Source organism: Rhinatrema bivittatum, chromosome 12 (assembly GCF_901001135.1).
Source record: "Rhinatrema bivittatum chromosome 12, aRhiBiv1.1, whole genome shotgun sequence".
In the NCBI taxonomy this organism is placed as follows: Eukaryota; Metazoa; Chordata; class Amphibia; order Gymnophiona; family Rhinatrematidae; genus Rhinatrema; species Rhinatrema bivittatum.
The window spans coordinates 32,802,246-32,829,672 of record NC_042626.1 but is presented as its reverse complement, the minus strand read 5'-3'; the positions used below and the strand labels follow the sequence as shown (position 1 = coordinate 32,829,672).

Sequence of the window (27,427 nt, the reverse complement as noted above, 5' to 3'; positions counted from 1 at the left end):
GGAACAGCCTGTTTTACTTGGTCTGGAGCTATCTGGCCACCTGCCCTTAATCATCTGTGAATTTCCTTTATAATTTACAATATTCATTTATAATTATGTTATAATGCATTTTATAATTCCACCTTTTATTCAGCTACTGGAGGTATTTCCCTGTTCCCAGAGGGACCACAGTCTAAGAGCCCTGCTTTACGAAGGGGAGGGGGGAAATGCTTAGTAAATGAGACCCTAAGTTTGTAGCCTGCTGTTTGGCAGGTTGGTGCAGGTGCTGACTGCTCTGCTCTGCTTCCTCTCCCGTGCCTTTCCCTCTCTTGTTGTGGCTCCTGCTGCTGCTCCGGCCTTCTCCGCGTCCTCCAATCAGCTCCTGCCCTCCCCAATCCCGGAGAGGGACTGGGGAAAGCAGATCATGTAAGTACCAGCTGAGCAGGCGGCAGACCGAGGGAGCAGACAAAAAAACAGCAGCACACCTTCCTTTCTCACGGAGCTTGCAGCACGATTTCATTCAGGAATGACAGCAATCTAAGCAGGAAGTTACTCTGCCCACATTTTGGTTTCAAAGAAAAGGGGCTGCAGCTTTAACGAAGGCACAAGCTTTTTTGCTTTAGCTTTGTTGAAACCACCCAAATTCACACCCGAAAAGCCAGAGGTAAGGGAGGGGGAGGGGGGGAGAGAACATCTGGAGGGCTTGGGAGTGGGCAAGCAGGTTCTGCGGACCCTGGCTCGGGCAGACTCAATTTGCTTTCCGTCTCCGCTTAGCCTGAAAGACGATCCCGGAGAGGATAATGGCTGCCTTGAGGAAGATCTCCTATGTGGCTTCGCTCCTGGTGCTCCTCATGGGTAGGTGATTGTGCTTTTAGCATCTTTCGGACCTGTAGCTGTCGATATAATCAATTCGATGAGGACTCTCCCAGAGGTTCCCAGGCCTCTATTTACTATTTGCCGCCCTAGAATTTGTGCTCCAGTTCATATGCCAGCAGCAGCTTTCCTATTACTTTATTCTGAGTAAATTAGATTGCTTGGTTTTTTATAATAAGTGTTCTAATTATGTTTTTTGTTATGTCACTTAAAATTAGGATGGGAGTATTTTAATCATTGCCTGCCAGTGTGGTTTTTGTGGCTCTTTCAGGAACCATCTTAAACACTGGTTTAATTGGACAGGCTGCTTTCTTAGGTGCTAAAAGGGCAGAATGGAAAATGGTAGGATGATAAAGTATTCTGTGATTTCCTTATCGATTAGTGAAAAAGCACCAGTTTTTGTGTCAGACATCAAGATGTATGACAGCATAAACATTATTGCCAAATGCAAATGGAAGAGCTTGAAGCCTAAGGTAGCAGTGAGACAGAGATATATAGCATGTGTTAAGGTAAGGGCATTGCATCTCACCAATTGTAAATGCATTGGGAGCTGATTCACTGAAGGCCACTAACCATTAGAATGCATAAAACACAGATTTATATGTGTACATTGCATGTTTTAGAATTGCACAGGGATTGTACATAACCTAATTCTGGGCATACTTTAACACACACAAAACAAGAGGCGGAGTTGGGATTTGGATGCACAATTTTTGATTTTCCAAAGTATGTGCATGAATTAACTCCGCACCAGTTGTGCCCTAGAAAGCGCAGGCATTACTCTGTGCAGGTGAGTTTGTGAGATAACATTCAAAGCAAACCTGTATGTCTAAATTGGCTTTGAAAGTTAATATAACTTACCTGCTTTGGCAAGTCATCCGTTACATGAGTTGTTATAAAATGACCCTCTTAAGTGATGATTTTCAAAGTGACTTAGGCATAGCACTGTTTTATGCTCGTAAGTGGTGCTTTGAAAATCAGCTGGGACTTCAGAAAACAAGATTTCATGCATGGTGGGGGTGGAGCTGGGATGAGAGGCATTTATGTGCACACTATCCATATTCAAAACTATGCATGCAAATCTGCACACACAAAGTGACAACTGCTTGGAGGAAAATTCATGGGTTACAATGCATGAAGAGGGACAATACATGAAGTTTCAAAGCAGACTTAGGCACATAAGTCTGCTTTGAAAATTCTGGCTACATATATAACATAGTAACATAGTAATGATGGCAGATAAAGATCAGATGGTCCATCCAGTCTGCCAGCAATCTGCCCATGGTAGCACCTGCTATTCTGTGCAGGTTACCCTCATGTGTCCTGTTAAGGTTAGTAACTGCCGCTCCATGCAGGTTACCCCCATGTTTCTGTTAAGGGTAGTAACTGCTGCTCTGTGCAGGTTACCCCATGTGTCATGTTAAGGGTAGTAACTGCCGCTCTGTGCAGGATACCCCCATGTGTCATGTTAAGGGAAATAACTGCTGCTCCGTGCAGGTTACCCCCATGTTTCTGTTAAGGGTAGTAACTGCCGCTCTGTGCAGGTTACCCCATGTGTCATGTTAAGGGTAGTAACTGCCGCTCTGTGCAGGTTACCCCCATGTGACATGTTAAGGGTAGTAACTGCCGCTCTGTGCAGGTTACCCCCATGTGTCATGTTAAGGGTAGTAACTGCCGCTCTGTGCAGGTTACCCCCATGTGTCATGTTAAGGGTAGTAACTGCCGCTCTGTGCAGGTTACCCCCATGTGTCATGTTAAGGGTAGTAACTGCCGCTCTGTGCAGGTTACCCTCATGTGTTCTGTTAAGGGTAGTAACTGCCGCTCCGTGCAGGTTACCCTCATGTATTCATATACATTTAATCATTCTGACATATATATTGTTCATGGCATTGTATGTAATTTTCTTGTTACCTGTCAAATGGAACTTAAGCGTAGTTCCTCTTTTACTGTAAACCGATGTGATATCCCTGATGAACGTCGGTATATAAAACCATTAAATAAATAAATAAATAAATGTGTCCTGTTAAGGACTGTAACTGCCGCTCCGTGCAGGTTACCCTCATGTGTCCTGTTAAGGACTGTAACTGGTAGTGTGGGTGGCTGTGGAGGGGTGGCATGGTGGAGGGGGGGGGGGGGGGGTCTCTGCATGTTCAACAGTGTTTTAAGGGAGGATACAAGGGATGAAGGAGCTTGCCCAGAGGCCTGACACTGATGTACCAGGGAAAGGGAGACTGGAAACCCTCCTTTGATGTTGAGGGAAGATTGGTGGGGGCTCTTCCCTGTACTATCTGGCTTTTGCACTTTGGACTGATTAGCCCAGGGAAGAGGAGATTTGAGGATGTAGAGCATGAACCTGCTAAAAGTCTGCCCTTCCTTTAGAGAGGCCTTTTTTATTACGCCCTCATTCCATATTTCATTAGCATCATGAATAGGGATGTGTATTTATTTGAAACAAAATGGAAAACTGTAATGAAATTTCCACTTTCATTTCCATTCATATTTAAAACAAAATGTAAAAAAAAAGTGTGTTCAGTTTTGTTTTTTTTTAAATGTCACAAAAGAACACAATAAAACCCTCTTTCTGACCTCCCCAACCCTCCGTTAGCCTCCTACCATATTTTCTTTCACTTCATGAGACAGGAGCGCGCCCCAGTCACTCCTGCCCTGCCTGAAGTTCGCTTAGAAATGGCACCTGAGGCCAGCACCATTCATGTCTTCCATACAAAATGGCGCTAGCCTGGACCTGTTGGGTGCCATTCCTAAGCGCACCAGCAGTGCAGCAGGAGGGACTGAAGAAAAAGGTAAGAGGGTTTGTCCCTCTGGAAGGGTGTTTTCTTTTTTCTTTTTTCCTCCATCAGGTTGCAACATGTTTTTCTGTTATGGTTTTCCTTTTTCTTCATGTTTAGAATTTCATTTGTTGTTTGTTTTGTTTTTGTTTTTCTTTAAATAAAATAATTAAATGGCACAAAAAAACAAAATGAAAAAAAAAATCACTAATGCCAATTTTAGCATGCACGCTAAACATTTTGTGTGTCTTCTAATGAACTGGATCCATAATGTAAAAACCACACACACAGAGACAGCAAGCAGACCAGAGGCAAGCAATCTATAAACAGAAAGGTCATAGAGCAATCATTTGGTCAACAACTGATTATGGAAATCATATTTGTTTTTTAAAACTAGATAATTTTGAGATTTTCAAAATAAATTTCCAAATTCAGCCATATGTGAGAGCAAGGGTGGGGATAGAGGGCTGGGAAGAGAAAAAAAAGTAGCAGCACTGGTTGGACCTCTCTCAGGAGCCACTGGGATGGGATCAGCACTGCGTGGACCTCTCTCAGGAGCCACTGGGATGGGATCAGCACTGCTTGGACCTCTCTCAGGAGGCACTGGGATGGGATCAGCACTGCTTGGACCTCTCTCAGGAGACACTGGGATGGGATCAGCACTGCTTGGACCTCTCTCAGGAGGCACTGGGATGGGATCAGCACTGGTTGGACCTCTCTCAGGAGGCACTGGGATGGGATCAGCACTGGTGGGACCTCTCTCAGGAGACACTGGGATGGGATCAGCACTGGTTGGACCTCTCTCAGGAGCCACTGGGATGGGATCAGCACTGCTTGGACCTCTCTCAGGAGCCACTGGGATGGGATCAGCACTGGTTGGACCTCTCTCAGGAGACACTGGGATGGGATCAGCACTGGTTGGACCTCTCTCAGGAGACACTGGGATGGGATCAGCACTGCTTGGACCTCTCTCAGGAGGCACTGGGATGGGATCAGCACTGGTTGGACCTCTCTCAGGAGGCACTGGGATGGGATCAGCACTGGTTGGACCTCTCTCAGGAGCCACTGGGATGGGATCAGCACTGGTTGGACCTCTCTCAGGAGGCACTGGGATGGGATCAGCACTGGTTGGACCTCTCTCAGGAGCCACTGGGATGGGATCAGCACTGCTTGGACCTCTCTCAGGAGACACTGGGATGGGATCAGCACTGGTTGGACCTCTCTCAGGAGCCACTGGGATGGGATCAGCACTGGTTGGACCTCTCTCAGGAGGCACTGGGATGGGATCAGCACTGGTGGGACCTCTCTCAGGAGGCACTGGGATGGGATCAGCACTGGTTGGACCTCTCTCAGGAGGCACTGGGATGGGATCAGCACTGGTTGGACCTCTCTCAGGAGCCACTGGGATGGGATCAGCACTGCTTGGACCTCTCTCAGGAGACACTGGGATGGGATCAGCACTGGTTGGACCTCTCTCAGGAGCCACTGGGATGGGATCAGCACTGCTTGGACCTCTCTCAGGAGCCACTGGGATGGGATCAGCACTGGTTGGACCTCTCTCAGGAGACACTGGGATGGGATCAGCACTGGTTGGACCTCTCTCAGGAGACACTGGGATGGGATCAGCACTGCTTGGACCTCTCTCAGGAGACACTGGGATGGGATCAGCACTGCTTGGACCTCTCTCAGGAGCCACTGGGATGGGATCAGCACTGGTTGGACCTCTCTCAGGAGACACTGGGATGGGATCAGCACTGGTTGGACCTCTCTCAGGAGACACTGGGATGGGATCAGCACTGCTTGGACCTCTCTCAGGAGACACTGGGATGGGATCAGCACTGCTTGGACCTCTCTCAGGAGCCACTGGGATGGGATCAGCACTGCTTGGACCTCTCTCTGGAGGCACTGGGATGGGATCAGCACTTGTTGGACCTCTCTCAGGAGCCACTGGGATGGGATCAGCACTGGTTGGACCTCTCTCAGGAGGCACTGGGATGGGATCAGCACTGGTTGGACCTCTCTCAGGAGCCACTGGGATGGGATCAGCACTGCTTGGACCTCTCTCAGGAGACACTGGGATGGGATCAGCACTGCTTGGACCTCTCTCAGGAGACACTGGGATGGGATCAGCACTGCTTGGACCTCTCTCAGGAGGCACTGGGATGGGATCAGCACTGGTTGGACCTCTCTCAGGAGACACTGGGATGGGATCAGCACTGGTTGGACCTCTCTCAGGAGCCACTGGGATGGGATCAGCACTGCTTGGACCTCTCTCAGGAGGCACTGGGATGGGATCAGCACTGCTTGGACCTCTCTCAGGAGACACTGGGATGGGATCAGCACTGGTTGGACCTCTCTCAGGAGGCACTGGGATGGGATCAGCACTGGTTGGACCTCTCTCAGGAGACACTGGGATGGGATCAGCACTTGTTGGACCTCTCTCAGGAGCCACTGGGATGGGATCAGCACTGGTTGGACCTCTCTCAGGAGCCACTGGGATGGGATCAGCACTGGTTGGACCTCTCTCAGGAGACACTGGGATGGGATCAGCACTGCTTGGACCTCTCTCAGGAGACACTGGGATGGGATCAGCACTGCTTGGACCTCTCTCAGGAGCCACTGGGATGGGATCAGCACTGGTTGGACCTCTCTCAGGAGGCACTGGGATGGGATCAGCACTGCTTGGACCTCTCTCAGGAGACACTGGGATGGGATCAGCACTGCTTGGACCTCTCTCAGGAGACACTGGGATGGGATCAGCACTGCTTGGACCTCTCTCAGGAGACACTGGGATGGGATCAGCACTGCTTGGACCTCTCTCAGGAGCCACTGGGATGGGATCAGCACTGGTTGGACCTCTCTCAGGAGGCACTGGGATGGGATCAGCACTGCTTGGACCTCTCTCAGGAGACACTGGGATGGGATCAGCACTGCTTGGACCTCTCTCAGGAGCCACTGGGATGGGATCAGCACTGCTTGGACCTCTCTCAGGAGACACTGGGATGGGATCAGCACTGCTTGGACCTCTCTCAGGAGCCACTGGGATGGGATCAGCACTGCTTGGACCTCTCTCAGGAGCCACTGGGATGGGATCAGCACTGCTTGGACCTCTCTCAGGAGACACTGGGATGGGATCAGCACTGCTTGGACCTCTCTCAGGAGCCACTGGGATGGGATCAGCACTGGTTGGACCTCTCTCAGGAGCCACTGGGATGGGATCAGCACTGCTTGGACCTCTCTCAGGAGCCACTGGGATGGGATCAGCACTGCTTGGACCTCTCTCTGGAGGCACTGGGATGGGATCAGCACTGCTTGGACCTCTCTCAGGAGGCACTGGGATGGGATCAGCACTGGTTGGACCTCTCTCAGGAGGCACTGGGATGGGATCAGCACTGCTTGGACCTCTCTCAGGAGACACTGGGATGGGATCAGCACTGCTTGGACCTCTCTCAGGAGCCACTGGGATGGGATCAGCACTGCTTGGACCTCTCTCAGGAGCCACTGGGATGGGATCAGCACTGGTTGGACCTCTCTCTGGAGGCACTGGGATGGGATCAGCACTGGTTGGACCTCTCTCAGGAGACACTGGGATGGGATCAGCACTGGTTGGACCTCTCTCAGGAGGCACTGGGATGGGATCAGCACTGCTTGGACCTCTCTCAGGAGGCACTGGGATGGGATCAGCACTGCTTGGACCTCTCTCAGGAGACACTGAGATGGGATCAGCACTGGTTGGACCTCTCTCAGGAGACACTGGGATGGGATCAGCACTGCTTGGACCTCTCTCAGGAGACACTGGGATGGGATCAGCACTGGTTGGACCTCTCTCAGGAGACACTGGGATGGGATCAGCACTGCTTGGACCTCTCTCAGGAGACACTGGGATGGGATCAGCACTGGTTGGACCTCTCTCAGGAGGCACTGGGATGGGATCAGCACTGCTTGGACCTCTCTCAGGAGACACTGGGATGGGATCAGCACTGCTTGGACCTCTCTCAGGAGCCACTGGGATGGGATCAGCACTGCTTGGACCTCTCTCAGGAGACACTGGGATGGGATCAGCACTGGTTGGACCTCTCTCTGGAGGCACTGGGATGGGATCAGCACTGGTTGGACCTCTCTCAGGAGACACTGGGATGGGATCAGCACTGCTTGGACCTCTCTCAGGAGCCACTGGGATGGGATCAGCACTGGTTGGACCTCTCTCAGGAGCCACTGGGATGGGATCAGCACTGCTTGGACCTCTCTCAGGAGCCACTGGGATGGGATCAGCACTGGTTGGACCTCTCTCAGGAGCCACTGGGATGGGATCTAGTTGAGGAGGAAGGAGGTAACAGCATATAAAGTCAGGGATCTTAAGAGTTTTTATTCCCACAGGTTGGGAACCAACACCTGTGAAGGAAAAGGTGGTGCGGTGCATCATAAGGGGGGGGGGGGGGTGGGTGTCAAATATTAAGTTAGGTGTTATGGTATTTAGAAGTATTCCCTCCCTTCCTGTAACCAGGCTGGAGTCGGGGCCCATCTAGGATTGGGATCCATCCCCCAGGAACCCGGCCAGTTCTGAACTCCAGCACAAATGGTTGTTATGGAGAGCAGATTTCCTGCTAGGGCTTGCCATTCAACAGGCAATCCTGGGCTTCTGGGATAGTCTCCTGGATCTCCAGGGATGTGCTCTTGTTTTGAGATGACACAGAAACATCTATGACACACTGACCTTTTCAAAATGAAATGACAGAGAAAACAAAGTTGTGTTTTTGCTTTCTATTTGCTAAATCCTTTCATGCACGTTTAGAGAGCAATTTTCAGAAGCCATTCACCTGGGCATAAAGGTTTTCTGAAATCTCCCTCCCCCCCCCCCCCCCCAACACATATATGTTTAGGGGCAAATGGGAAAAAAAAGATTCTGAGGGTGGGGTTAGATGAGGGAAGGCAATGACACTCCTAGGTTTGCATTTTCTTTCCCAGGACAGTTTACAAAGGGAAAGTATGCTCATACTTTCCCTTTCTGAATTGCTGCAAAGCCTCCGGGCAAAAATATCCACAGATTTTACACCAAAATGTATGGTTTTTCAGTTTTCCCTCTTACTATGCACTAAAGCTATGTAGTGCTAGCTAAATGGTTTTAGCACGTGCTGAATGGGGGAAAAAAACGATAATGGGGGGGGGGGGGGGAAGAAACAAAAAGCCCCCATAAAAACTCAAAAATGAATAATGAAACGCAAAAAGTGTCCCCGATTCACTATTGGGAGGGGGATGGCATCGGCTTCTTTTCTGTGCTGGTGTACATTTTACTGGAAATCCTTTTTCACAGGTTTATACTGACACCCAACAAACCGCTATTTATAATTAGGGCATCTGGTTTTAGGTGAAAGAAAAAGAAGGCGACTGAAATTTTGTGCCATCCCCCAGTCACTCCTGCCCCGCCAGGCCTCTGTCACAAAGTGGCATGGATTGGCTGCACTACCAGATGGCACAGGCCTTAGAGCCAGCTGCTGCCATTTTGAGATACAAATCTGGCAGGGCAGGAACCACTGGGGATCACTCCTGCCTCTTTAGACCTTTGGTTGGTGGGAGGGTCTGGGAAAATCTAGGAGGTGGCAGCAGAGGGATCCTGACACGTTTCTTTTTGTGTATTTTTTTTTCGGGTGGGTTTTTTTTTTTTTGTCTCTTTTTGAATAGATGAAATGAAAGAAATGAACAAAAGAAAAAAAATGAAACAGGAAATGTTCAGTGAAATTAGGACACGAGTTTCCATTTTAAAGCCCTATTTTTATGTGTCTAAATCGAGCTTTGGGTTCTGCAGGTAAAAGTGCACATAAAACCCACTTTCATGTGCACTTTTCCTCTGTTGGGGAATGGGGCCAAGTTGGGGCAGGGGAAGGATTTCTGGTTATACGTTCGGTTTTTGAAATTCATGCAAAATCTCCACAAATTTTCTAAACAGACTTAAGTGCATAAGCCCGTTTTTTTGAAAATGCAGGGCTAAAGTTTGTGAGTAGAAAATACATGCAACAAACTTCAGCCCTCTGTAGGCTGTAATAAAATGACCCTCTTAGGTGTTTAGCTTCCAGCTATTAAAAAACTGGTGTTCATCAATGTGGTCACTGTGGGGCCACTGGTGCTAGCAATGCAGTGGCTTGCAATGTTGCAAAATGCAGCACTGGCTGTAATTTAATTTACTCTAAAATAAACCGTGCATTCATTGATCTGTCCCAAAAAAAAAGATTTAAAAAAATAAGACATGCAATAGCTTAGATTTGTGCAGTTTGGTACGGCCCTCAGTTCCCCAACCACAATCCAGCAGGAGGCACAGATCGGGAACATACTCGGGGGAGGGGGGGACAGTGCTTTTCCAGTGTTTATCTAATTAACATTAACATTTTTTTTTCCCACTGGGGTTGTTTTATTGGTTAAACCCTAAAAAGAAAACAGAAGCCCTGTTTAATAATTTACAATTGTTTCTCACCTTTCCTAAAATAACTTGAAAGAGAATGATTGGATTCTTTGCAAGGTGGGACACCGTTTCTTTGCCAGACTCCAAAGATGAGGTTTCTAGGCTGTGGAGAGACCCCATTCTTCAATCAGTCCCAAAAGGTCCATGTGCTGCTACATTACCTCTGGATGATTCTAGAGCTGGCACAATAAAAAGCATTGCAACCTGCCAAAACATTCCAGCTTTCTCCAGAGCCAATATGGTTGCAGTTCTCCACTGCTTGGAAGCTTTGTAGTTACGTAGAAATGACATTGGGACAGGGGAATTGCATCAGAAGCCTTTCCTAGCGATGCCAGCACTATCCCATACATCATGGTTTTTGCACTTACCGAGACAGGGAAAGACACATGCCTTTCTGTTCAGTAGTATTAAACCCTGAGTGTGCCTTCTAGGCATCATCATGTAAGGTAGTACCACATGCATGAATCTACATGAATGCAATAAATGTACAACAGCAGCTCTTTCTGTGGTTCTGACAAGGAATGTGCCAGGAAGAATTATGCACTGTTAAAGATGGGTCTGGTTTTTCAGGATGCACATTTCCTAGCATTCAGATAAAATCATAATCATGCACCAATGGCTAAAAAAAAAAAAAAAAGTCTGATTTTTCCCTTTTTACAAGTTACAGCACATGAAAGCAGGTGGATTGCATTGGTTGTTCTGTACAACTGAGAGAGAGAGCCTTCTGAGAGGAAACCAGATGGCCTAGTTCTTACAAATGATTTATTTAGTGTATATCGAGAAGGGATGGAGCTGGAGATAAAATATAATATTACTAACATTTCTTCCAGGAAATGACTGACTAGTTGACTTTTGAACAATGGACACCTTCTTGTGGTCTCTTCCATTCATCTTCGGTTATTTTTCCATTGTACATTTGTGGCTTTTCACCTTTTGTATTGCATTATTTTTGCCACGGTATTTCTATGCGTCTTTGGCCCTTACACATTCCTCTTGTCTTCTTTCCTTGCTATCTCTGCTGTCCACCAATGTGCTTCCTGTATTCTGCCTCCTACAATCCCTCTTTGCCTTTTCTGCTGTCTTTGCATTCTGCTCTTGTGCCTCCCTTTTTAACCATCTCGTTCTTCTTCTGCTCGTCTCTGCCGTTTGTGCTTACATCTCCTTTTCTTCTCCCCCCTCTGTCCTGCCGGATTGACCGCCTCCAGCTGACCTCTGCTCGCCAGTGTGCGTGGAAGTTCCTTCCGAGACCAAGGCAGTTCAGGGCTACCACATGAAACTGCAGTGCATCTCCTGCATGAAGAGGGAGGAGGTTTCCGCAGACACCTTCGTTGAGTGGTACTATAGGCCCGAAGACGGCAATGATGCCCTTGTATGTATCCCTGGCTTATCTCCTTCCTTTGAGGCGTATTTCACATCCGAATGGGTGTTGCAGTCTGTTGCTGATCAGAACTGATCAATGTTGGGTATGAGTTGGGGGTTGTAGCTGGTTGGGATGCCTGGTACGCGGGAGTGATGCATTTGATTTTAAATTGCGTATAGATGTGTTTAGTGTTTTTGTCTTATTATATTGCTGTGCTGATTTCAGACTGTTTGATTTCATGGAAGCCACTTTGATATTACAAAAGGCAGGGTACTAAATGAAATACCTTTTATTCATTTATTTTAATGGCAAGTAGCAGCAGCTGATACACTTTCTATGAAAACTTTAGGGATGTGCAGCAATAATTTTTTTTTTTTTTTGGGGGGGTGTTTTGTTTTGTTTTTTTAGTTTGTGTAATGTTTTTTTCCCCATCTGGGGAAAATTGAAAAAAAAGACACCCCCCCCCCCCTCCCAAAACAAAAAAAGAAACCACAACAGGCTTTTGGGAGATCCTCTCCTGCCCCCAAGAAAGCCCCAGGGTCCGAGCCTACTGGCTGGGCTGAACCGGACCCAACTGGGGCCTCTCCACGCCTCTCCAAATCCTTGCCACAAGATAAAATTGGAGCCTGGGTCCCAAGCCCAGCTCCATGTGGCCAGCACCATTTTAAAATCTGCTATCCAGCGGGCAGAGGTGAACTGCATCACTCCTGCCCTTTTCATTGTAGGAACCCCACAGAAGGGGGTAAGTGAGAGCTGAGGAAGAGGTCTCTGCTCCTGGTATATGGTACCATGGGAAGGGCTCAGGGAGGCCCAGCCAGATAGGCTGGGGCCCCAGGCTCCAATTTTACCTTGCACTGGGCAGAGGTGGGGGGGGGGGGGGTTAAGGGGCCCAGAGAGGCCCTAGCTAGGCTTGGCTCAGCCCAGCTGGGTAGACCCAGGTCCCAGGGCTTTCTTGTGCTGGGAATGGGGTTGGAGGGCCTCCTGAAGGCTTGGCTTTTGTGTGTGTATTGGGGGGGGGGGGGCGGTGTTATGAACTGAAAATTCCTCAAAGATTTTTGAGCATTTTCAGCAAAGGTCATTTTTGGTTCATTTCATTTGGAATGAACTGAAACGGCCTCATTCATCCCATTTTATTCATTTGGGTAAAATGAATGCACATCCCTAGTAAATATAACAAAGAATATGACAACAGGTAAGGACCATAAGGCCCCTCTGGTCTGCTTAATTTATCTCTTGTTGATCTCTGGCTTTCCCCTCACTTCCTCATAACGAAGGATCCTCTATTAACTTTCTTGAACTCTGTTACTAATTTTGTCTCCACTGGGAGGCTGCTCCTTGCATCCACCACCCTTTCTTAATTTTAAATTAGAAGACAGACACATGAAACCAGTTGCAATGATGATAACCAAAGCAGTAGTTCTCACGACCCCCACAGAGGTCTGGTTTTCAGGACATCTGTAATTAATATGTATGAGGTATTTACATACATTGTTTCTGAGACCCAGGTTCATTCTGCATATTAGGTTATTCTAGAAACTAAACCTGGGAGCACCAAATAATAAATGGAGAATGCTGACCCAAACTTGAGACATGAAAGTCCCCTCCAAAAATCATCCACTCCTCTCCTATCTTGACATGATTATGTTTCCATAGAAGTTCACCTGCGTCAAGCGCACGGTGCCATCAAGCGACCACAGCATCAATGTTTGAATGCTATTGAACATCAGTACCTTTCTTATGCCAGAAAGAGTGGTTGTATTGCTCCTGACTTGCTGTATAAGTTATCCCTTGGCATCTAAGCTATGGATGTGTTTCCCATCAGGTAGAGTAGGCCCCTGAACTCCAGGGGGCGCTATGGGTCTTTTTAAGATTGTGGGTTGAGGGGGCAAGAGAGCCCTCATTGATTGAAAGTTTATACTTGAAAGGGACACGCCTCTTTACCCTGATCATGCACCTCCTGAGGAATAGGGTGGGGGTGGACAAATCGGAGTGACCACCCCCTCACCCCCCAGGCCTCATATTGCGATCCTTTCTCCTGCTGGCAGGAGGGCAGCAGTGATTCTTATCTTAATCTATTCTGCCTCTTCCTCTTCTGGCTTCAGTCTGAACCACACAGGACCTCCAGATCATGTGAGATATTACATTGCAATTCAGACTTCAAAGTGAAACCAGCAGAGGAGGCAGAGGCAGGGAAGAAGCAACACTCTCCTTTTCCTGGAGGGAGGGCAGACAGAATGGAGAGGATCATGCCTGGGGGGAGAGATTTGATTACAGAGGAATGTACCGTACCCATGGGGGGGTCCCACACTGGCTGATAGGGATGTGAATCGTTTTCCATATCGTCTTAACGATAGAAATCGTGTGGCAGGGCAAGAAAATCGTCTTAGGCACGATTTTTTAGTTAAAAAATCGTTAAAAATCGTTTTTTCCGATTAGTGCGCACTAACTCGAGTTAGTGCGCACTAACTGGGAGTTAGTGCGCACTAACTGAAAATGATACAATTTGACACTTTTCAGGTCAGTTAAGGTCAGTTTAGGAATGAATATGTATTCCTATTGGCTGCCCTCTTATTTATTCATGTTACCAAGTTTCCTACTGACAGTATATGGGGGATGGGAAATGGAAACAGTTGGTAGCTTGACAAAACAAGTAATGTGATCAGTCAATGTGACTAGAACTTGTGCCCTAACCCTGATACCAGGGGTATTGTGATCTTCCTGCACACAGTGCCCTATCCCTATTAATACCAGGAGTGTTGTGATCTTCCTGCACACAGTGCCCTATCCCTAATACCAGGGGTGTTGTGATCTTCCTGCACACAGTGCCCTATTCCTGATACTGGGGGTGTTGTGATCTTCCTGCACACAGTGCCCTATTCCTGATACCGGGGGTGTTGTGATCTTCTTGCACACATCCCGGTATCAGGGATAGGGCACTGCATGCAGGAAGATCACAACACTCCTGGTATTAATAGGGATAGGGCACTGCATGCAGGAAGATCACAACACTCCTGGTATTAATAGGGATAGGGCACTGCATGCAGGAAGATCACAACACCCCTGGTATCAGGGATAGGGCACTGTGTGCAGGAAGATCACAATACCCCGGAGGAGTGAGGGTCAGGCAGCTCCCCCCTGTCTGTGAAGCCAGCCTCTCACTAGTAATGCAGGGAGGGAGCTGTCTCAGACTTCACCATCCTCCCCCCCCCTCACCCACACACCATTCACTAGCTGGGACATGGGGGAAGTCAGGAGTGAGGGTCAGGCAGCTCCCCCCTGTCTGTGAAGCCAGCCTCTCACTAGTAATGCAGGGAGGGAGCTGTCTCAGACTGGTATCAGGGTTAGGGCACTGTGTGCAGGAAGATCACAACACTCCTGGTATTAATAGGGATAGGGCACTGTAAGAGATGACTGTAGTAGATTGAATAAAGATCTGATGTTTCTGCTCTCCTCACACCAAACAAAAACAACACACAAGCAGAGAAGCCCTTCTTACAAAGCTGAGCTAGTGAGTTAAGTAGGAGGAAAAGTAAACATACTTGTGCCAGTGTGGCTACTTAAAAAATACACTTACCAACAATCAATTACATATATTTGAACTGTGTACAGTTCCAGCCAGGACCACCTTTCTAAAATGCAGTGATTGGCAAATTCAACATGCACTAGCATTTCAGGTGCCTGCTAACAAAAATAATAAACAAACAAGTTCTAGTCACGTGAGTGCTGATCATTACATTACTTTTTTTGTCAAGCTTCCAACTGTTTCCATTTCACATCCCCCCAACCATTACCTCAGTATTAGCCTTGGTAACATCAATAGATAAGAGCACAGCCAGCCAATAGGAATACATACATACATATTCATTCCTAAGTGACCTTTACTGACCTGGGAAGTGTGAACACTTTGTTTCATTTTCTGTTGGTGTTCGTTAGTTTCCAGTTCCATTTCCCATCCCCCCAACCATCACCTCAGTGGTAACCTTGGTAACATCAATAGATAAGAGGGCAGCCAGCCAATAGGAACACATATTCATTCCTAACTGACCTTCAGTGACCTGGAAAGTGTTTATTTGTATCATTTTCAGTTAGTGCGCACTAAATCGAGTTAGTGCGCACTAACGGGGAGTTAGTGCGCACTAACTCGAGTTAGTGCGCACTAACACGATTTAACGATTTTTAACGATAAATCGTTAGAATTTCTATTGTATCGTGTTCTATAACGATTTAAGACGATATAAACATTATCGGACGATAATTTTAATCGTTGAAAAACGATTCACATCCCTACTGGCTGATATACCCAGAGCTCTGACCACCGCCACTCCCTTGGGTCAACCTTGATGAACACATCCTCCCACCCCCTCTGCAAGTTTGGAGGTAGACGTTCCTCCTGCTCCTAGGGGTTAACAAGAAGTAAATCCAGCCCTGGTCTGAACTCTATTTTTGGGAGATGCAATTTCCCTTGCTTAAATATTTTTTAATTAGCTGTCAAGTATGTTGCCTTAAAATCTTTGGCTGCACTTCATAAATGTCATTTTATTCTTAGTATAAATATTCCATAAACATGTCTTCATTTGGTCTGTGGAGATAACACACACATAAAAAATGCAGATCCAGTGTTTTAGGAATAGAATCTCCCTTTTCCTTGAAATTTTATCCCAGAAACAGTGGCATAATTTTTCCTCGTGTCTGCAAATATACCCCACAGTGATGTGTGCAAGCTTGCGCCAGTCGTGTCTGGCTGGAACCTCACCCAGCCACTGTAGTTTGGAACCTGTGGTTTTACCCTCTTCACAGACCTTCCTGTAAGTGGGGTGGGAGCCGGGTGGAAATAATCGAACTGCAGCCTGACGTCCTGGTAAGATGTGAGCAATTTGCTAAAGAGAATCAGTCGTTAGGAGCATCAATATTTTATAAGCCTGCCTAAGAGTTCTTTAGCGGTGGAAGGAATGTGTCTGGGCTACCTGTGGCAGTACTTTGATGCCATTCCTCCTTTTTCCTGACGTCTCCATTCTTGAGCTCTGGAGAATGACTTTGAGTGGGTAGGGGTTGTTGGGGGGAAATATCCTTTTCCTCTCGAGCGAGAGGGTACTTGACAGAGAACAGAGTGGATAAGAGAAGGGGAAAGAGAGACCAGCCTAGAGTAAATTAAGTTTTCCTACCACATCAACTAGCATTAGGATCTCTGGCATGGGGCCGAAAAATTGCTGGTTCAATTCCAGAGGTTTCCAGTTGGGGAAAACACTAGGCTGTGGCACTGTGTAGTGCTACAGCGACCATATACTTTGGTATCACTGTATTAAGTGCTCACACCTGAGGTGTTAATATAAAAACTTGGAGAGCTGAGATGCTTATATTTAACATGCAGACAACTGTATATAAAGTTATTCCATCTGTGGGTGTGAACTGTGAATATGTATCGTACTCGGAGCCAGGATGCCAGATTCTGGAGCGGTAGTACTGTGAGCTCATACCTATCCATGGAGTGTCAGTAAATGGGATGCCAGCACACAGTGTGGTATTACAGGGACAAACATACATTATACTTTCACACAGCTCATGAAAGGACTTCGTTTGGAATGTTTTTCTCCTAGATCTATGAGTACAGGGGTGGTCCCCTGGAGTCTCTTGGTACTGGCCCCTTCCATGGTCGAATTCAGTGGAATGGGAGTAAGGACATGCAAGATGTCTCCATTACCATATTGAATGTCACCAAAAATGATTCAGGAATATTCACCTGCAATGTTACCCGTGACTTGAACTTTGAGATCCACCGTCCGTCTGTGAAAAGGAGCAAGTTCATCCATCTCATAGTCACCGAAGAGGGTAAGAGGCATCTGGAGCTGACTAGATGTCTGAAAACAGATCCAGCCTCATGCAGCTGGACTAACACCTTGTAGGTGTGGAAGGTGGGGAGCAAATACCTGCAAGGTTTATTATAGATAGATACATCTATCTGCATGCCTGCAGCCACACTGTTTTGGGATATGGATGGACATTAGGAGATCTCATTTCAGTCTTTTTCTGCTGTCATGTGCTATGTCTTACATGTAGGATATTAAAGTCCTGTTTATTCTGAAGATCTCCCTGGCACTTGGAAGAATGAGGATCTTATTCTTAATGTCATATCTAGCTACAATAGTAGCCTGACGAATTTCAACCTTCAGAAAGAGCCAGACTAAACTCATAAAAAATAACTGTGCCTTAGCATGTATAAAGCCTGTATTATAAAAGCCAGTGTCCTTCTGTCTGCTCTAGAAGGCTCCAGCAGATTACTTGCTGCTAGGCTAATTATCCTTACCCTTAAATCCATTTATGTATTATGCCATCAAAAAATATCTTATACTATAAAATGATATTTTTTAGGGGTATTTTATTTAGTCTGTTATCATAACATCTGTGTTAGAGCTGGTCTGATGGTTCAGTAGCAGTGCCATGTGGAAGACTGGGCTTTGTTTCCCCAGTTCAGGTCTTCTGCTCACTGGTCTGGCTGGGAATGCTCTGGAGGCAGCGTTCACAACCCCAGGCGGGGGGGGGGGGGGGGGGGGGGGGGGGGGAAGGAGGCCCAGTCATTGTCCAACAATGACTGCTAGTGGTCAGATGTGGGGTCCATGACTGCAGGGTTCTAGAAGGAGGGCCAGTGCATAAGGACTGTCACCAGAATGACTGGGCTGATCGAGTTAGGAGGCAATTCGAAACAGGAGGAAAAAATCCCTGGGTAGTTGACAGTTAAGGCTCATTTATTTTATTTTTATTTATTTAACAACTTTTCTATGCCAACATTCGTAGGTACATCATATCGGTTTACAAAGAACTTAGAGAAATACAGCGAACAGGGCAAAAGAGGAAGGGAGCAAATAACAATAGATATAGATTAACTAATAAGAATGTAAAAATAGTACCAAAGAAGACTAAGAAAAGATAAGGCTCATAGCAGCATAGCTTAATGGAGGCCAATTTCTAATGAATTTGAAGCCCAAAAAAAATAGGAGGAAACTGCTGGGCCAAAAAAAACTGTGCCAGGTTTTGAGTTTTAGTGTTCTACAAAAACAATAATGGCACCAGTCCTCGTAATTTGCCTGATAACATTTCACAGATTTGATTTCTTTCTGTACGATAAAAAAAAAATGGCATGACTTTGAGTTAAAGTAGCTGTTTGCATTTAATTTTAGAATTCCTGATGTTTGGGTAGCACTCAGCTTACTTTCAATCCTAAATATAACCAGGATAATGGAGGGAACAGTGCACGCAATGATAATTTAGTTAAAATCAGCAGCATCTTATAGTCTGTTATAGTCATTCCTGAGGGAGATTTTTAGCAAATGAAGGTTCTGAATGCACCGTAACCCCTCCCATCATTGTAAATGTAAGTGAATCGGGGAGGGGGGAGGCGCTGCAGTGCTGGCACCCCCTCAGCATTGCAAGCGAGCATCACCCTGCTACGCAGGGGATGGAGGAGCAGAGCATGAACAGCTGAAGACTGGGTGCAGGAGCTTTGGCCTAAGCTTCCTTTTGCTATGAAATCCCCACTGCATATCTTTAAAGCACATCAATACTGTTCAGTCAAATAACAGAGATCCACTGTCTCTGAAATAACACCGAGCTCTATGTTCCAGGGGAAATGGGTCAAAAAAGTTCAATATTTTTTTTTAGATAATTTCCTAGAAAGCGGGTTTAAAAAGTTTTGTGTGGTAAAATGGACTGGCCTGTAGTGTGCCCCTGTTGCAGGTAACTTATTTTTACTGATTCTCCCTGAAGCTGCTGTAAGACTTGGTTCTAACAATGTTTTTCCTGCTAAACAGCTGAAGAAGACTTTACTTCTGTTGTCTCTGAAATTATGATGTACATCCTCCTGGTCTTTCTCACACTGTGGCTGCTGATTGAAATGGTTTATTGCTACAGGAAGGTCTCCAAGGCGGAGGAGACTACCCAAGAGAGTGCGTAAGTATCTCTAGGAAAGACGTTGACAGCTGCTTTCTTCTTTCTCCTCTTCCAAATTCTAGAAACTCACTTGAGAGACTGGAGTAGTCTCATGATTAGGACACTGGTGAAAGAGCCAAAACTCCTCGGAACAGCCTTGAGCAAATCTTTTTTTTTTTTTTCTTTTTTTTATAATTCAGTTTACCCAGCTCAAACTGGAGAGAAACCATCAAAACCGTTGATCTGAAAAATATTATTTGAAAAGACAGTTAAAATCTTCCTTTGGCTGAACAAGAACAGGGCAAGGAACAAATTTTCCACATTGCCACCAAAGCCGCCTTTCTCATGTAGATCATGTCTCGTGGTGTGGAGCTGCTGTTCCTCACCCATTATTAGCAGTCTCGCCTTTATTTTGGACCTCCTTCCCTCTTTCAATTAGTTCTTGCTCCTCTGGTTTTTAGTAACAGCCCTTTTCTTGTCTTTTGCCTTCCTACAGGACTGACTATCTTGCCATCCCCTCAGAAAACAAGGAGAACTGTGTAGTTCCTGTAGAAGAATAGCTTCCAAACTACGTCAGAGATGAGGTAGGGTCTACAAATTCTTGCAATGTTGTGCATAAAATCCTCCTGGCCATGGTGTTGGGGGTTGTGGTAGTGCACTAGTTATACAGTTTGTCTGCATTTGGTAAATGAGACACTCATCTCATGGCCTTTGTGACCGATTACAAATCTCTGTCATGAAGGAGCTCGCATTTAAAAAGTATGCCACGGTGAGTGTTGTTGATGTCTCCATATGGAACTTGTTGGAGTATCTGGGTCTTTTCCCAAAAGTAATAATACATGCACACTACTTTTGAAGAAGCAAAAGTAGTGTCCAGATGCAAAAAGACAGTACTACATGCAAGCCAATAGACCACTACAAGAGCCTACTTTATTGGCTTTTATAACATGCTGCTATGGCCAATTATAGAAAATCCAGTAACGTGCCAAGAAAATGGCTCATTGAGCCTCGGGCAAAAAAAGACTTTTCTCTATTCTGTCTTTATGAGGAAACCTTCCCCACCCCCCACCCTTTTTTTTCTCCGTTTTTAAAAATAAGATCTGTTGTTGGCAATTTAGTATATTTTATTGCTAAAATCCATACCCCCATTCTATCCAAATCAATCTCCATTGCATTCATTGAGAAGGCTAACTCCTTGAGATCTCTGCTCAACAAAGTCCGACAATGAGAGAGTCCCCATGCATGTGACAATGATGAGAGTGCCCAGGCCTTCTTATCTTTGTGGACACCCAACTCCAGAAGGTAGCACCTGCACATAAGAGCTACCAGAGGGCTCATACCTCCTCTCTCTCAGCAGAAAGCAGTGCTTGCCGAAAAGCATTACTGGGGACTGCAGATAATCAGATATTTGGTTTTCCATTCAGGGCCTGATTCATCAAGATCATTTTCCATTGACCCAGAGAGGAAGAAAATCCTTAGTGAACCAGGCTCTTAACCTCCTTGCAATTCAGAAAGAGAACGTTTCTCAAAGTTTCCTTTGCGCGGAGGGTTGCGGTGACAAAACGAGTTACACGCTGTGGTGTCTCTCTCGCTTTCTCTCATTTCCAGGCAGCGGGATAGCTGAAGGATCAGAAGACTCCAGCCCCGCAGTACAGTGAGAAGTGAGGGCAGGTGGACATTTTTTTCTTTTCCATTTGCCTTATACTCCACACTGCCTACCCCTTCTGCATCTGGACACCATGCTCTGCGCCTCCCTCAGCTCCCCCTATCAGCTGGAGAATTCGCCCTTGGAAGGATGGGGGGGTGGGGGTGAGGAGAGATGCTGCTCCTTCTCCAGCCCTCCTTGGCATCGCTCAGTGGCTTAGCAATGTAATGGCATTTTTATTTACGTAGTTTGACTTTTTTTTTTTTTTTTTCATTTTCTTGTTTGTGAGATGTGCGCTTATTAACCCTCCATCTTAGATGTCATGCTGCGGGAAGGAGAACCAGACTTTTTCATGCATTGCGTCCAGTGTCTTCATGTAGGAACATGGTTCCTGTGTATTTATGGATATGACAACATAGGTGAGACGTTCCCTATTAGGTAATGTGTTAACAAATATGCCAATGAGCATTACATGACCTACCATATATATATGTCATGAGGACAATATTCAAAGTGCTTTTATACGGGTGATATGGCATGGCTTAAAATTTCCCTCTTCTACCCAACAGAAAGAACACCCAGGCTTCCATAACGCGTGCACGTTTCAGCTGGGTTAAAAAAAAAAAAAGAAATGTACCTTGTTTAGATCAGAGAGGATTTTAAAATGTACATGCATTATTTTGCCCCTGCTCCACTGCCCCACATCTACAGCAGGTACAAGGCATGCGGGCATTTATAGCACAAACATTATGCCCTTGCTAATTTCCACAGGGAATTGACATGTGTGGATTCCCTTTGCAATTTGGCTGCAACAGGCGTTTACTAAAACAACACAGGCTGTTTTCAGAATTGCCCCATACATGTGCACCAGGGCTCTGTAGGCAGTGGGTTTTTTTTTTTTTAATGTTCTTATTGGACCCCCTTGTATGTAGTGAACGGCTTCCAAAGCCAGAACCACACCAGTATCCATATTGATGGAAAAGGGGTGACCTGAAGAAATCTCTGACATGATGAGACATTGCCAAAAACAATTGCACAAACCCTGATATACAATTGTCAGGTCAATATTCAAAGACCCACTGAGCGGGTAAGACATATACTGCTAATTTTATCTGGTTCTCTTTAGGAAGATATTCAGCCGAATCTAACCGGCTAGGATTTCAGATGAAAACTCACCTACATCGAGCTGACTGGCTAGATTTAGTGTGGCTCAGTTTCCCCAGCTAAACTTAGCCGGCGGTTAGTGCTGGAAATCGGGCACTAACCAACTAAATCCTCTTGAAAAAGAAATAAACCAAAAAAACTCCAAACAGCCATCCAATTTTTTAACTTGAGAAAATTGCTCCAGTCAGTGGGCCCCCTTTGCATATTGACCTCTGTATTTTTAAAGTTTTTCCCTTTTTATAATGTGACGAGGAGAGCAGCTCATCAGTTTGGAGTGTTTTTCTGGATGGCGTCACCATTTGAAAGTCTCACAGCCAATCAGTCAGGTCATGGGATGTCCTCCTCGCTATGCACAGGAATTAGGCCAGGTAAAGGACTATCTTAGTCCAAGACAGTCACAGCCAAACCCAGCCACGGACACCCTCCACTAGATTTGATTTTCAGGGTAACCAAGCTATGTAAATGAACCTGGGTTTATATTGCATGTGTGCAAATCTGTTACATAAATATCCATCATGAACAGCCTAAAAACTGAATCTGGTTAAGGCTTCCGAGGTCCGACCTTGGGATCCATTGCTCCAATGCTATTTCTGAAATTTTGGAGACTTTCCATCTGTTGCAGATGCCTTCCCCATAGATTTTCACACCAGATGTTTACAGCTGGAGCACATAATGTACATTTTCTCCATGACTATTGGCAATTCATAATCAGGGCAATAATGATAAAAACTGCTTGTTGTCTTGTCAATGACGCAGAGGCTGTGAGAGGATCTTTATTTACAGAACAGTTTTAAAAGGGATCGAGTTGGTTTCCTAAGCAATTAGCTGGCTAGACTCCTCGGGCTGAAAACAGTCAACCCCTCAGTGTCTAAAATCTGGAGCTGGAGGTAGACAGGGAAAGCTAGGTATGTACATTTGAAAACTCAATACACGTGTACAGTTTATTCCTCATGACCAGGTAACCTAAATCTAGCCACCTAATGTGAACTATGGGGGAGAAAACAATTTGCGCATATTGAATTTTCAAATGGATGCATGTAGTTTCTCCACCTACCTCCAGCTATAGATATGGTAAGTAAAATAAGTAACTATAGTAGGGGCAAAGTTGTGGGTACTTTGTACCCCATTAAGAATTGGTGATTTTTCCATAACAAACTGGAATGTTTCTCTTGGAGAATTCCCCTAACCCTTAAAGGAGTACAGAAGTATTTACTGAAAACTACCACCTGTTATCTGAAATGCATTGGAGAGATTTGATTATGAAGACGATGGGTACAGGAAAGGGTGTGACATTTTGATAAATGTGAGAGTAGAAGGAATCTGTGGTGATGGATTTGCAGTTTCAAGCAGATGTTAGGTGTGAAAGAGGAAGCTGTGCATTTCATAAAACCTTGACCATGGCCTTCAAAGCAGCAGTGCCTTCAATACGCGGCAAAATGTAAATATGCCTCAAATCATGCTTATGAAGGAAAATGGATGATTTGGGGTGGGGGGGGGGGGGGGGGGGGGGAAGAGAGATTCAATGCAATTAATTGATAACCAAAAAATTACTTTCAGGATTGCCCTTTTTCTGTCCCAGCTACCAATCTTTGAAGCAGCATCTCAGTGGTGGTTAGAAGAAAGAGGCCTCCATAGGATGTTAACTGAGACCCAAGAAAATACCATCAAAACCATGGGCTTTTTCAAGTTTTAGAATACTAGTGGTTTAGAAATCTGTGGCAGATTGAAACTTTACCATGAATTGAAGGTGCTACTGCTTAATTCCAGTCATGTGCTCTCCTTATGAATCGGCTGAGCTCAGCAGTGGGAGCTATGTTGGTGGTGGTACAGCAGTTTCTCTATGGTCTTCCATTTTATCTGTGGGAGAGTATTAGTGCCGCTACAAGGCATCCAGCCCACACCTGGAAGGAGAAGATATTGCATCTAATCCTTGAGAAGCAATACGAGCCCTCTCATTTAAGAAGCCATTGATGAAACCATGTTACAATGTTAGATCTTGTTCTGTCACTTCATCTTTGCAACACACTCTGCTTTAATAAGCCTGGGAGCAACAAGCTGTAAGTCATTTTGGTGGATTCTTCCCAAGGGCTAGGAAGCAAATCAATAAGGTTGGACTGTGCTGAGCATGGTTGCAACTTTTGTAATTATTGTGCCCTTCCATGGTCCAAACTACTTTTGGAGGAGAAGTCCATTACCTGCTATTAATTAAGTTGACTTAAAAAATAGCCACTGCTATTACTAGCAACAGTAACATGGAATAGACTTAGTTTTTGGGTACTTGCCAGGTTCCTATTACCTGGATTGGCCACTGTTGGAAACAGGATGCTGGGATTGATGGACTCTTGGTCTGACCCAGTATGGCATGTTCTTATGTCTGTCTGCTGCATACATGTGCAAAGAATGCTAGTGAACACATATGTGCAGAAGATGTGAACCCTTGCAGAAGATGGGTTGGGGGGAGGGAAGAGGATAGGGAAGGAGCTATGCCAACAGTAGAATGAGAGGGCAATTGTTTTCTTGCTAGACAGGGGGTGTCAACAGCTTGAAAGCACATAAGCTCTATTGAGTAACAAGACCCAGAAATTGAATTTTCTTTTCTCTATAACCAGGCATTGCGGCATCTTTGTGAGTCCCATAGTTTGCACAGAATCCCCCAACTTGACACTTGCTTCTGATAAACAACAGACACAGTGGATCTGCGTTTGGCATGCTACATTATCTCTAACTGCTGTTTATAAAATTATGTGGACTCTCTGAGCACTTGAATTTGACAAATAAATCATTGGCTTTTTTTAAGATGTGGTATTCTGGGTTTGGAATTATTTGGTTTTTTGTTTTTTTTTAAGTTTTTGTTATTGTTTCATTGAATGGTCAATCTTGATCAAATATATTCAGCTTGCATATCCCCCTCAGCATTGAGCTCTGCACATTCCATGGGTGGTGGAGGAAGCCCATTGGTAGCACCCTCCTATTGGAATCAGCAGCTTTAGCAGTCAAGGCTGAATATGGAAACTTTATTGATATTAGGTTTGTTGCTCTGCCCCATATTTCACTATGAGTTAACATCCTTCCTGTTCCAGACTGTTAATATGATTACCGTTCCTTTAATTCCTTCTTGGTTTTAGTTATCTCTCAAATTATGCAAGAAGTTGATGCTGCTGACTTTAGATTTGATTTTGCTCCAGTAAATCATGAGTGTGGTTTTGGGCATACAACAGGCCAACAGAGGGCAATTGTTTATCCTTTCAAATGATACTAAAACAAGGAGCCACTCCTTGAAACTAACAACCACCAGATTTAAACCAAATCATAGAAAATATTTTCTTTTCACTCAGCATGCAAATCAATCAGTGGAATCTGTTGCCAGATCTGTGGTCAAGGGTTTAAAAGAGGCTTGAACAAGTTTCTGGAGGAAAGGCCCATCAACAATTACTAGCCAGGTATATTTGGGGAAAGCCATCTCTAGGAGTGAGCAATAAGAAAAAGATCTGCTTTTGAGATCGGGTGGTAGTTGTGGCCTGAACTGGCCATTGTCAGAAATAAAATGCTGGATTCAATGGACCATAGTCTGGTTATTTCTTATGTCCATATGGAGGTAGCACCTGTTTATTTATTTTATTTAGTCAGTTTTATATACCGATGTTTGGTTTTTTGAACCTTTCACAACGGTTTACAATTGTATCAAAAACTAAAAGAACATGCACTACAAAATACACACAACATAATTGAAATAAAATTGACTTATCAACTATAAGAATTACAATTAAATACTTAATAAAATACTAATAAAAACAAAACCTAACTCATTCATAAACTTAAATCAATTAAAACAATTAAAATAAATAAAATCAAAACAAAAAATATAAATCACTGGCTTGAATCTATACTATATGCTTGATTAAAAAGCCGTGTTTTTAACACCTTTTTAAACAGCTTCAGATCTTTTTGTAGTTGCTCTCAAGGATAGCTGCCTTGTTTACCCAAGATCCTTAATGGGGTAAACAAAAAGGCTCTTAGGGGCTTGAAATGAACGCTGGTGGTTCCTGCCCCCAGTGTCCAGTGGAGAGGCTGTAGTTGGTCTGTCATCAGATACATTTCCTGAGGACAATGGTGCTAGTTCTCTGAAAATATGGACTTTCTTATTTTATTGAAAAGATCTCTATTAGCACATTAAGTTCAGGGAAAATTGTGAACATTTTGCAACCAAGTATGTGATAGATCATATGACTCAACAATGCAACTATTAAAATGCCATCTTTGGAGAACAATAGTTATATCTCTGTTTGACTTGGGAAAGGAACGTGTGTGTATGGTCCATGTTGGGATCTGATGTGAATGAAGCAATCAATAAAGCAAGGACTCCCCCTATGGAATTTGTTCACTTATTTTATTCATATTTCCATTGCTCTAGCTACTTTTACATTAAGGTTTGGCTGTGTAGCCTTTATACTTCTAGTTTCTAGCAGGTAAGATTACCATTTTACCATACTCTGCGCGCAGCGCAAAGTTTGTTACAGACTGAAACACAGAAAGCCAGACAGCTCTACGAGAAAACTGTTGTTCCTCCTGCGTGTGCGTTAACAATTAAATAACACTACTGAGCATTCCAGCTTCACCCATTATCAATGCATCTTCCTGACCCGCAGGCTCGGCGATCTTGACCTGACCCGCAGGTTCTATGGCCAGCAGCTTCCCAGACAGAATATTCCAGCTCACAGAGGAACTAGCACCTTGTGCAACTTTCATGAGGAGAAGAGATGCTGTTGGAGAGGTAGCAGCTGTCCCTAACTCAGAACCATGATGATGAGCTAGCTGCTGTCAAAATATGTCCCAGCTCTTTGACCATTCTAGCTGAATTGTAACCTCAAAGTGCCATTGCCTAGCTCCAACGATTGCACAACACTTACAGCAGCTTAGACACTGTCCCCTTGCCAATTCCAGAGTCCTCACTAAAATAAAAACAAAGCCTAACGCTTTTAGGTTTGATGCCAAGTGCTATACTTTCTACTTAAAGGGAAACAGCTATGAAGCCATCACTTATTAAGGATCATTTGGCATATGTAGAAATCCTTCTCTGGATAAAGAGCTTTACGCTCTGTACGTGGAGGGAAGGGTAATTTTGTAATATTGTGTATGTCACATAAATTGTCCCACCAAACGTATTTGCACAAGTTGCACTTGCTATTTGGTGTGAAAATCCAAAACTAGGTGAGCAAGAGAACAACCCTTCCCAACCTTGCCTCCAA

The 27,427-nt window shown here is 45.1% G+C and overlaps 1 protein-coding gene across 1 annotated transcript; it reads left to right on the top strand.

Annotated features, from left to right (window-relative positions):
- Window positions 1-411: 411 nt before the first annotated feature.
- SCN3B (sodium voltage-gated channel beta subunit 3) lies at window positions 412-21,699 on the top strand. Its single transcript, XM_029573990.1, has 6 exons — window positions 412-834; window positions 11,298-11,461; window positions 17,047-17,278; window positions 19,255-19,393; window positions 19,869-19,956; window positions 20,981-21,699. Exons 1-5 carry the CDS (start codon window positions 780-782, stop codon window positions 19,930-19,932), a joined length of 654 nt encoding a protein of 217 aa, XP_029429850.1. The 5' UTR covers window positions 412-779; the 3' UTR covers window positions 19,933-19,956; window positions 20,981-21,699.
- The last annotated feature ends 5,728 nt before the right edge of the window (window positions 21,700-27,427 follow it).

What these genes read in the sequence shown, in the direction of transcription:
- SCN3B (XM_029573990.1), top strand. Translation starts at nt 780, where the DNA reads ATGGCTGCCTTGAGGAAGATCTCCTATGTGGCTTCGCTCCTGGTGCTC. An exon ending in GCTCCTGGTGCTCCTCATGG is followed by an intron (nt 835 to 11,297) that starts GTAGGTGATTGT and finishes GACCGCCTCCAG; the next exon opens with CTGACCTCTGCTCGCCAGTG. An exon ending in TCTCATAGTCACCGAAGAGG is followed by an intron (nt 17,279 to 19,254) that starts GTAAGAGGCATC and finishes CCTGCTAAACAG; the next exon opens with CTGAAGAAGACTTTACTTCT.